This window comes from Canis lupus, chromosome 20 (genome assembly GCF_011100685.1).
Source record: "Canis lupus familiaris isolate Mischka breed German Shepherd chromosome 20, alternate assembly UU_Cfam_GSD_1.0, whole genome shotgun sequence".
Lineage (NCBI taxonomy): Eukaryota > Metazoa > Chordata > Mammalia > Carnivora > Canidae > Canis > Canis lupus.
Genome location: NC_049241.1, coordinates 43,378,597 through 43,390,612, shown reverse-complemented (window position 1 = coordinate 43,390,612; position 12,016 = coordinate 43,378,597). Strand labels below are relative to the sequence as shown.

Genomic DNA, 12,016 nt, shown 5'->3' with positions numbered 1-12,016 from the left:
CCTGCGGGGAGCCCAATGTGGGACTCCATCTCAGGACCCCGAGATCACAACCTGAGCCACCCAGGCGTCCCTATTTTATTTTTTAAAGATTTATTTATCTGAGAGAGAGAGAATGTGAGTGAGGGGAAGGGACAGTGGGGGAGGGAGAGAGAAAATCCTCAAGGAGACTTCCCACTGAGTATAGAGCCCTGTACTGAGATCATGATCTGAGTTGAAACCAAGAGTCCACGATAGACCAACTGAGCCACCCAGGTGCCTCTTATCTTTTAAGTGGTACCTCTTCCTATAACGCCCTAATACAGGCAATGATAAATAGATAAGTAAATCATCCTGTTTATTAACCCAAAGTGTTCAGATCTAAGATACTTTTGTCCTGTATTTTGTCTCTCTATATTTATGGATCCAAGGTTTTCAGGGACCGTGAAATGAGAGAAGGAAAAAATCATTCAGTGCATACCTTTCCCCCTCTGCCTCTGTGCTTTCAAGCCTAAGTTTTTCAGTGGATGCACTATGTTTTAGTTGTAAAAGCACAACCCATGGATGGGTTAGTCTGTCCTCCACTCCTAATTTTTAGATATATCTCTAGATCAGTCATAGTCTCGGCAGGAGACCCAAAAGCAGTTATTGAAGAAAATGTGATAAAAGGACTGATTTTGTGCAGTTTAGGGAGACCCACAAGGAGTAGTTAAGCACCTGGTGCTGGCAACAGAGGGAAGCCTTTGCCACCCCAGGCTGAAGGGGCCGCTGTTGGAACTGGGAGAGCAAGAACAGAGAGGCCTGTGTGCCTGAGGATGTGTGGACTTTGGTGCCACCAGATACGGCCCAGTGGAGAAGATACTAGGGTTCTTCTCACTGGTTGAGCACAGCCATAGAACAAGGGCCCAGGTTAATGCGGGTGCAGAGATCAGCTTCCTAGGGTGCAGACCAGGGTGGAAAGAGGATTTGGAGGGGCTGATACTTCCCACTGAGTATGGAGCCCTATACTGAGATCATGACCTGAGTCAAAACCAAGAGTCAGTCTATAATCTCTTCTTAGAATTGCTTAGTAAAATTTTACTTATTTAAAAATATTATTTTTAATTAATTTATTTATTTGAGAGGGAGCACGTGCATGAGTTGGGGGAAGGGCAGAGGGGGAGAGAGAATCCTTAAGCAGACTCCCTGCTGAGTGCAGAGCCCAACACAGGACTCTATCCCGTGACCTGAAATCATGAGCTGACCCGAAATCAAGATTCTGCCTCTCGACAGACTAAGCCACCCAGGCGCCCCTTATTTTAAATATTTTTTAAAAACAACGAGTATCAAGTCAGGATATTTCAGAACCTGGACACATCTCCTTTGGATTTATTGTATTCATTTGTATTCATTGCCTTCTTTGCCCTAAGTCTTACCCTAATGTCATAAAAGGATGAACATTGACAGCTAAAGTACTTATTTTAAATGATGACAGAAACAAATTAGCGCTCTGGAGAGAAGCTTCAGTTAAGACTGCAGGTGCAGTCAGCCGGCCATGTCTTTGGGGACAGATCTCAGAATATTGCTGCCTGTTGGGGACAGATACTGATTTGGGAGAAGGCACGACAGGATTATTTGGGGTTCTGGGGATGTTCTGTATCTTGATAATGAGCATTGACAAAAATTTGTTAAGTTGTACACTTCAGATTGATCCACATTGTTCTCTGTATGTTCTATCTGAATTTAAGTGGTTTTTAGGGCACTGGTAAGCACCAATTCTTGATTTCGGCTCAGGTCATGATCTCAGGGTGGTGAGATTGAGCCCCACGTTGGGCTCCATGCTCAGCGGGAAGTCTGCTTAGGATTCTCTCTCTTCCCCCTCTCCCTCGGCCACCACACTTGCATAATGCACGCTCTCTCTCACTCTCACATAAATAAATAAAGCTTTAAAAAAAAAAAAAAAACGGAGTTTTTAAAAGTTGCAAAAAGTTTTTATAGTTTCAAGAGACCTAAGTTCTTGCCCTTTCTCTCACTTACTGACTCTGTGACCATAGACAAGTTATCAAATCACTCTATTCTTCAACTTCCTCCTCTGTAATATATTCTTACCTCCGCTGGCTGGCCAGTAAACTCACAAGTGTAGGTGGTATGCTATACGAGAGGCAAGTCTTTTATTAACACCACAAAGATCTCTGGCCCAATGAGTGGAATTCGAGAGTAAATCTTGCTGCAAGTAATGATAATAATATTCTTACCTTTAATTCTTACCCTTACCTAACCCTTACCCTTATTTTACCCTTAATGTGAAGACTTAGAAGAGCCAACCTTAGTTTGATCCTTAGCACAGCATCTAGCACATGATAATCACTCAACAAATGCTAGCTATGTAAATTTAACTAAATATATTTATTTCCCCTAAAATAACCTGGTTCTGCTAAGTTCCAGTACCGTTTTTTTCCTTTTATTCTATTTACTAAAATTCCCAATCCTGCAGCTCCATCCTTTCACACAAGAATATACCAAACTTGATTAGGTACCTGCTCACAGGCTTCCTCCCAAGCCCACTCTATGATGAAAGCACAGAGGTCGTTCATGTGTTTTTTTTTTTACACCACACTGGTGGTTTCCTTGCCATGCAGTACTCCCAAGGAGATGCCCTCAAGTCTCAGAGCAGAGAGACTGCACTTGCAGACCCTTCACATGTAAGGAACCTTGAGATGACCTCATTTAGTATAGTCACCAGATTGCATCATTTTGTTTTCTGAATTATAACAGGCCTTGGTTAACTGGGACCCAGTGGATCAAACAGTGCTTGCCAATGAGCAGGTGGATGAACATGGCTGTTCGTGGCGTTCTGGAGCAAAGGTGGAACAGAAGTACCTCCGACAATGGTTTATTAAGACGACTGCCTATGCAAAGGTGAGTATCTACCTAGTGCCTGCCCCCGGCCCCAGTAATACCGTCTGTGTTGGGAGGCAACACCAAGGTCTTCTGGGTCTTAGAGAGCCTTGCTGTTGGGAATAATCTCCAGGAAGGGCTCTTGGAGCTGTGGGTGTGTAGACTGGAAGCATGTGAGCCTTAGGGTCACTCATTGAGAAGGCGATGGGTTTGGGTATTTTCAAGGTAAGTCAAGAATGGTACCTAGAGGTCATGGTTGGCCATTGTTTTGCTGACCTTTCAACACACTCAGTCATTGTGCTGCCATAAAGGCAAAAAAACATTCAACTTTGCAATTATATCAGCAATATAGTTAGAAAGGAAAAAAGTATCTTCATCTGTATAATACTAATAAAACCTCCAGAAAGAGTAGGACATTTCAGAAGGTCCAGAGAAGACCATCTAAAAGGAGTGAAGAGGGGTGCCTGGGTGGCTCAGTCAGCTGAGTGTCTGCCTTGGGCTCAGGTCATGATCCCAGGGTCCTGGGATCAAGTCCTAGATTGGGCTCCCTGCTCAGTGGGGAGTCTGCTTCTCCCTCTCCCTGCTTGTGCGTTCTCTGTCTCTCTTTCACTCTATCTCAAATAAATAAATCTTAAAATAAAATAAAGGGAGTGAAGAGATGGTCGATCTCCATGAAGGAAAGTCAGAGTGTAAATGAACTAAACCAGGAGCCAAAGCTCTGATTTTGACTCTTGTTGCATCCCTAATTAATACTGTAAACGGTGTGAGTCAAGAGGCTTCATTTTCTCATCAATAAAAGGAGACGGTGGGACCAAGTGGTTTTTAAGGTGCTTTCTGGCTCTTTCTGTGTTCAGAAAAGTCAGCCATTGAAAGAACAGGTTTTTTTTATGAAATCACTGATAGCCTGAGCAGAAGAACTCATTCTGGATATGCCAGAACCACTCTGTGCAAGATACACTTCAAGCTTACTGAGTTTCAGAATACGGAATTGAGAGATATTTCCCTGAAACTCCAGAGAGAAATGACTAGAGCAAATCAGGGATGCTTCCCATGGCAATCTGATAATCTCCAGATTTTTTAGCTTACGACTGGACATAAACAGGATCTGAAAAGGTAAAGACCTCTTGACAGGCTACTGATGGTGTGCCATTCTAATTCTTGCCCCATGGTAGTCACCATGAGAAGGACAGTTATACCCATCCATAGTAGCCTCTGGGGTGCTCTGTCAGAGAGAGGGTGGTGGGCTGAAATGGACTTTGGGTCAGATCCAATACTGTCTTCTTACATGCCAGGAAAGCACAAAGTTATAAATAACCTCTGATCAGTACAGAACTTTGCTGAATTAGAACTGCAGTACACCAACTCACAACACCAGTGCCATATGGATATATGACCTCCAGTTTTCTCACTCAAAAGACAGGTCTTAAATGAGGCAGTTTTCCCATTATAGGTTGTTCAGAATGTAGCAGAGACTAGCATATGGATTTGGCAAACTACCCATTAGAACTTGTTAACACAGTGCCTTGCTCCTTTGAAACACACGGTAATATCAAGAGACTGATTGAGAAAAACAAAGCTGAGGATATTGTTTCCATAACATCCCAGGCAGTGGGAGCCCCTATCTGCTGACAGCCTAGGTCCGCTGCATTACCAGGAGGGAAGCCAGGTCATCTCCAGATGACTCTGTGATAGGCATTGTGGGAAAGGCCATCTAATTAGGTCTTTTTTTTTTTTTTTTTTTGACCTCTGCCTCCAGCTGGGAATGTTATAACCTAACTGAGGGACATTATTCTTTAAATTGTCAGCTGTGAATTTTCAGCTGTTCAGCAGAAATGGTTAGTTACCATGGTGATTCACCTGGTTCTTGCTGAACTCCTGTGCAGATTTATTGAAAAAGCTGTCTCTAGAGGTCAGCACTTGGTTTGCCCTGAAAATCAGGAGAAGAGGGAGTGGCATGGGAGTGGTAAGGGCGAGCAGAAATTAATGTACACTGTAAGTCCTTGGCTGGAGGCTACACATGCACCAAAGCAAGACTCCAGAAGCTCTAACAGAAAATGATCACTGTGAGACAGGGGAGATCAGATACCAGAAGACTGCATAGTGCTCAGAGATTTTGGAGTCATGGCCCAGCCAGAAGTCTGCAGTTGAGACTCCCAAAAGGCCATATATTAGAGGTATGGATGACATCCTAGGACCAAAGACAAAATCAGAATAGACTCAACTTAATAAAGAGTAAAAGTCAACCCAACAGTTTCGAAAGGAGCTTTCAAGACAAAAGTCAACACCTTTAAAGGGAGACAACATTATCCAGACTTTGTACATAGTTTTTATCTGCATGTTCCACATATAATTTAAAAAATACTAGACTTGGGAAAAATTGAGAAATCGTGGCCCATCAAGAGAAAAAAAAAGGGAGAAGGGGCAGCCCAGTAGAAATAAATTCTGAGATGACCCAGATGTTAGAATTAGGAGATAGAGCCAGAGACATCTGTTATATAAATAGTCTGGGACTTAAAGGAAAAGATGGTCATGATGAGTGAACAGATGGTGAATCTCAGAAGAGAACTGGAAACTATTAAAAAAAAAACTGGAAATCTAGAACAGAAAAGTACAATATCTGAAATAGAAAATCACTGTTTGGGCTTCAGAGGGATGAGTAAGGGTTAAATAAAGCCACAGACTGGAGGAGAGCTCCTTCATATGGGGAACGTCATGTGGTGGCCCTGAAGTAGAAACGTATGTAATAATTTTGAGAAACTGAAAGAATGACAGAACTGCAACAGGAAGCCAAGAGGAGAGCTTCAGCAGGGCTGGAAAATCTGGAGAGGGAGTTAGGAGCCAGATCAGCCAAAGCCCTTTAGGTCTTCAGGAATTTGGACTGTATCATGGGGGCCGTGGGAAACCACAGGTAATGGATTTGAAATTTCAAAGATCAAATGAGATAAGACATCTACCTTAAAACCTAGTATGATAGAAATAGTGTTGAATCAGGGAGGAGGTCCTGCTATAGAGAGAAGATGAGGTGTCAGATCAGTTAGTAATGCTCTCAGCTGCAAGTAACTAAAAACTTGAGTTAGTGGTAGCTTGAACAAACAGGAGTTGACTTTTCCCACATAAGAAGGCCCAAGTTGCTGGGACTGCACCGGGATTGGGCTTTCAGCTGGCATCTCGGTGGTTCTCTTAGCCCTTCCTTCCTGCTTATCACCTCATGGTTGTAAGATGGCTGCTGCAGCTTCAGACATCCTATTCAAGACAGAAAGAGACAGAAGGGGCAGTGTGAGTGACTTTCTTTTACCTGGAAAGCAAGAACTTGCCCACAAACCCCCAACAAAATTCCACTGATGTCCTGTTAGCTCCAGGTGTGTCATGTAGCTACTGCCTGGTTTCCTTTTTTCTTTTCTTTTCTTTCTTTCTTTCTTTTTTTTTTTTTTTTTTTTTTTTTTTTTTTTTGAGATTTTATTTATTCATGAGAGACACAGAGAGAGGCAGAGACACAGGCAGAGGGAAAAGCAGGCTCTCTGCGGGGAGCTCAATGTGGGACTTGATCTCAGGACCCCGGGATCATGCCCTGAGCCAAAAGCAGGTGCTCAACCACTGAGCCACCCAGGTGTCCCTACTCTCCAGTTTCAAAGGAGACTAGGAAAGCTGTCTTGGGCTCTTTTTTTTTTTTTTAAGCTTTAGTCAAGCTGTTTGAGGGAAGAGAAGGGCCAGTTAGTGCTGGGATGGCCCGTGAGCTGTGCCCACCACAGTCATCTTTAGAGCTTTGTGTCTGCATCTGGTTTTGCTGGGGAGTGTGGCTGTGCGGGGGCCCGCCTTTCACTCACTCACCTTCCAGATTAGCAAGACGAGGCCCAATGTGAAAATTAGAGGGAACCCTGAAATGCAGAAATCCCTTTTTAAGGCTCTTCTGTGATGTTACTGGATTTTTCTCCCCTTACCTCCCTACCCAGTCTTGCTAGGACTCTTTGCTTTGTGAAATGTTAAGAAAACTTGCAGTAGGAGTATCAAAAGCACATGAATTAGTCTTGGCAGAGGTGTGTGGGAGGTATCCTGTGGGCAGCACCACGAGGTGAGAGCAAGAGGAGGAGCAGGGATTGCAGACCTCCCTACAGAAAGAAGAGATTCAGGGTCTGAGCGAACGCCTCAGCTCCTCCCAGCCGGGTGACAGTTGGAAGGTGAGACAAAGACCTGGCTTCCCATTTGAACTTTTCTAACAGATCTGCAGTTTTGATTTCTGTGGCTGCCTCCTGTGGCCCCCAGATGCTGCCTCCCGGAGGCCCTCATCTCCTGGGGCACTGTACATAGGTTCCCCTTTGGCGGTAAGATGGGCATCATCATGCCGTTATGGTGCTTAGTCAGCCACCACCCTAGATTGGTGGGTATACCGTCCAAGTGTTCAGGAATTACCTGGTAGCTGCTAGAATATCAAAGTCTATCTTCTCTTCCCATTTCCTTCCTGTTTGCCCATGATCTGATCAGATCTGATCAGTGCTCGGGCTTCATACAGACACCATCTTACGTAACCCTCATGTTATTCCCCCTGAAGGCTGGGGTGCCTGTTATCCCCATTTTAGTGAAAAGGAAACCAAGGCTCCCACTGCTAATAAGTAATAGCACTGGGGTTCAAGTCCAGGTGCTGGAGCTCGTGGCTGGCAGTCTGTATCACATCTCAGGGAGTGAATTCATTCATTCTTTCCCCAGATGTTACCCAGCGCCCGGCCAGACCTGGGCTAGGTGCCCACAGGGAGCATGGAGGCTAGTGCAGGAGACGGGCTCAGGTTGAGGGGGCACAGCACAATAGGATCCCTGTGACAACACAGGTGAGCACCAGGGAGGGGGTGAGGCGGATCTCCAGGAAGTGATGAAGGATGGGAAGTGCAGAATGTCTCTCAGGGAACATTTTATTGCCTTCCAGACATGCAGGAAACTTCATGTCTCACAGGTATTTGCAAGTAGAATTTCTGCTGGCAAGAACAGCCAGGCAACAATGCGCCCTCATGAAATCGGGGAGCCCTCAAGAAATCAGGGAAAATGAGAGGGAGTAGCCTCCATGCCCCTGCCCCCTTGCACCTCTGCCCCGATTTCATGCCGGGGCCTGCTTCTTCACAGGTGGGTGGAGGCCCAGATGAGAGATGGGCTGAGGAGGCCAAGTTTCTGGGAACCGAGAGGGACAGGTGAGACATGTTTAATGAGCTGTCTGCTTCTCTGCAGGGCTGTTGGGATAAAAAGCAGTGAGGACACTGGCCAGGGCCACATTTAATGATGATGCTTGGGCTTATCTAATGTGAGGGTTGGCTTTTAAAAGCCCTGTGGCTTTAAAGCTATTATGGCATCATCCCTGCCATGCCTCTTGGTGCTCACCAGGCCTGGAAGGGTGGCCTTATGCCTCTCTGCTTGTAAAAACAAAATATGTTCTCCGCTCCTGAGTGGTAAGAGTAGCTGAACCCTTGCAGGCTCCAGACCCCTGAACTCTGAGAGCAGCGCTCAGGGGCACCCTCTGAGTGCGAGCTTCCTTCTAGAATTCTCCCCCTGCCCTGGCTGTCTCTTCTTTTGGAAGCCACAGACTCTGCTCTCGTCCCTAAGATCTGGTTTTGACACCCTGTCTCACAAAACTAATTAGTTGTTAAATCTGCTCCTCCTTACATAATCTCTCTGACTTCTTTCTCTCCTCTGTATTCCCTGCCTCTCTAGGATCATTCCTCCCCTAAGCTGTAAGGTGAACTCAATCCCCCACCCTCCATGCTGTTCCCTCTACACAACTTGGGGTGATCGTCAGCCTTCTTACAGGGAAAGCTACCCCTGAGCCCCCTGGAAGTCATTCTGGAGTGGAAGTGGGCAGGACCCAGGGAACAGGGCTGGGAACAGGGCCGAAAGGAAAGCAGGTGCCTTGAGACCGACAGCTCCCTGAAGTCCCCAAGCCTCCTGCTGCTTGGAGTGGGTCACAGCCACAGCTGGGGGTGACAGTGAGACTGCAAGAGGGGTGGCTGGCTGGCTCCTCGCAGCCTTTGGTGGGAACTCTGCCCGGAAGGGTTCATCAGAGTTGGTGCAGGGCAAGGGCCCTGGCTCCAGGGTTCAGGAACCCACAGTGTTTGTGGATGGTACCGAGATGACACTGGTAATTAGATTTCCTCTCCCTAGACACAGGGCCTTCCTGGCCACCTCTGGCAGGCCCTCTGCCAGTGCCTGATCACATCTGTGTGTGTTCTCCATCAGCTCTGTTCCCTGTGAGCCCTCCTCTCCCTTTTCCTGGTGCCTTGCAGTCTGGGAACTGAGGACAGCTGTGCCTGCACAGCCTGCCCAAAGCACTTCTGAAGCAGACACATGGGCTCCTGGTCAGTGTGCACGCTTGACAAACAAGAAGCTTCCATTTCTGTGTTGTTTGGGGGGTTTTGTATCTAACATAGAAGGAATGACTGCAAAGGGAAAAATGAGAGAAATAAATACCATTGACCCATGAATAACATGGGGTTCAGGGGTGCTGACTGCTGCCCCCTCTCCATGCAGTTGAATATTCACAGATAACTTTTGAGTCCCCAGAAATCTAACTAGTCATAACCTACTGTTGACCAGAGAGACCTAACATCACAGAAACAGTCGATAAACACATATTTTGTGGGTTGTATGTATTATATACTGTAGTCTTACAATGAAGACACCTAGAGAAGAGGAAATGCCAGGAGGAAAGAAAATCATAGGGAAGTGGCACCTGGGTGGCTCAGTGGTTGAGCGTCTGCCTTTGGCTAAGGTCATGATCTCAGAGTCCTGGGATTAAGTCTGTGTTGAGTTCCCAGCAGGGAGCCTGCTTCTCCCTCTGCACCTGGGTGGCTCAGTGGTTGAGCGTCTGCCTTTGGCTGAGGTCATGATCTCAGAGTCCTGGGATTGAGTCTGTGTCAGGCTCCCTACGGGAGCCTGCTTCTCCCTCTGCCTGTGTCTCTGCCTCTCTCTCTGTGTCTCCCATGAATAAATAAAATCTTTAAAAAGAAAAAAAAATCCTAGGGAAGAGAAAATACACTTATGGTGCTGTACTGTGTGGACCTGTACAGTTCAAACCCATGATGTTCAAGGGTCAACCTATACTTCTTCAGTTATACTGAAAATGAAATAAATTGTAGATCTGATTAGGAAAAAATGAAGGCAAAACTAAACATGTTGTCTTGCTCTTAAACCCTGAGGGGGCTTTCTGAGCTCCTGGCCAGATCCGTTGGGGTGTAAGAATCTCTTTCCTTCTCAAAGTGTTAACTGGACCCCATGAGAATAAAGGGCTTTGTTATCACCTTGTTGTGGGGGTCTCTAGGTATGCCAGAGAGAGCTGCTGAGTGTAGTTACCAGTGAACCCCTTTAGCTTAGGGAGACATTTGGGTTTTAAAGATTGATTTTATTTATTTGAGAGAGGGATGCCTGGGTGGCTCAGCAGTTGAGTTGAGTGTCTGTCTTCAGCTTAGGGCGTGATCCCAGGGTCCAGGGTTGAGTCCTGCATCGGGCTCCCCACAGGGAGCCTGCTTCTCCCTCTGCCTATGTCTCTGCTTCTCTCTGTGTGTCTCTCATGAATAAATAAAAATCTTAAGAAAAAAAAAAAAAAACAAACTCATTCATTTGAGAGAGAGAGAGCACATGCACATGACTGAGGAGAGGGGCAGAGGGAGAGGGAGAGAAAATCTCAAGCAGACTCCCCAGTGAGCTTGGAGCCCGACCCAGGGCTTGATCCCATGACCCTGAGATCATGACCTGAGCCAAAGTCAGAGGCATAAACAACTGAGATGCCCAGGTACCCCAACATTTGGATTTTAAAGCTAGAAGAGACTTGAGCAAACAGTGCATAGGCTCCCCAACATTTAGCCCGCAGTCTCTCGTGCTTTTTAAATCCCTGCCCTGATCTGAAAAACATAAATGCAAACAAAAAAAAACCTCATGATTTTGAAATTACAAAATCAGTATGCAATCTAAAGACAAATTAAAAGGATCGGGCATTGCTTGCTCTTTAGCAGCATACATCTTGCCCCACCTCCTACTCCCCCGGCGGCTCCTGGCCAGCTCGAGGTGTCCTTGAAAATGACAGACCTGGCCCATTCCTCATTTTAAAACTAGGCTCCCAAGCCCAAGAAAGCCAACACCCAATTTGGGTTTCCTGAGAGCCAGGTCTGCGTGCTTTCCACCAGCTCTTGAGGACAGGTTCCCAAGCAACCAGGCATTTCTGAGCACTCCGTGCAGTCAGAGGGCAGGTATTGGCAGGAAGGCCAGACATTAGCACAGTAGGAAGTGTAATAAGGGCAGGGGCAGGGCATAGGTGGCCAGGTAATGGCAAGGACAGTGGTTGGAAGTTTTCTAGCTTGTTCTTGATGGAATTGGTTTGCTGGCCTCTAACCTGAAACTGTGTCTTTTTGTGTCATATCTCTCCTCCAACGTCCTGTCCTTACCCTAGACCTTTGGAGCCTGGCTGCTTGGGGAACAAGGACACTGATCCCATGGCTGCCGTGCTGTGAGGCAAGCAGGCATTAACAGCCATATCCATAATCATATGATAGTGCTTTGTTATTCAAAATAAATGTCCTTCTTAGAGAGGAAAACAATTTTCCACAGTATCTTTCCATTTCTCTCTGTTTTGTTTACTATTCCACGGTGGCTAATTTTGAGTGTCAGATTTGCTCGAAATAAAGATTTAATCCTTTCTAGAGCGGTAATAAGTTGTGAACTCCAGCAAAATGCACACTCTGGTAGTTTAAAAAGAGTAGACTAACAGCATGATCTTAACTACATGAAGATCCCATGAGTACCCACAACCCTAGTACATTTTATCAGCTGTAACACGTGACTGGCATTACATCTTTTGTTCCATAAGAAAGAAAAATGGTGTCAAAGGCACCATTGATTATAAGACAGGTCCCAGTTTCAGCATTTGTGGGGAAAATATACATCTTTGGGGCACCTGGGTGGCTCAGTCGTTAAGCATCCAACTCTTTTTTTTTTTTTTTTTTTTTATTAATTTTTTTTTTTTTTTTTTATTTATGATAGTCACAGAGAGAGAGAGAGAGGTGCAGAGACACAGGCAGAGGGAGAAGCAGGCTCCATGCACTGGGAGCCCGATGTGGGATTCGATCCCGGGTCTCCAGGATCGCGCCCTGGGCCAAAGGCAGGCGCCAAACCGCTGCGCCACCCAGGGATCCCC

At 45.9% G+C, this 12,016-nt stretch overlaps 1 protein-coding gene across 11 annotated transcripts in view; it reads left to right on the top strand.

The window, feature by feature from the left end:
* The window catches only part of LARS2 (leucyl-tRNA synthetase 2, mitochondrial), a 188,896-nt gene that overhangs the window by 97,312 nt on the left and 79,568 nt on the right, over positions 1–12,016 (top strand). For all 11 annotated transcript variants that reach the window (XM_038566682.1, XM_038566683.1, XM_038566681.1 and 8 more), the window contains one exon: positions 2,731–2,874. In XM_038566682.1, the coding sequence (XP_038422610.1) occupies positions 2,731–2,874 (144 nt within the window). The remainder of the gene's footprint in view (positions 1–2,730; positions 2,875–12,016) is intronic.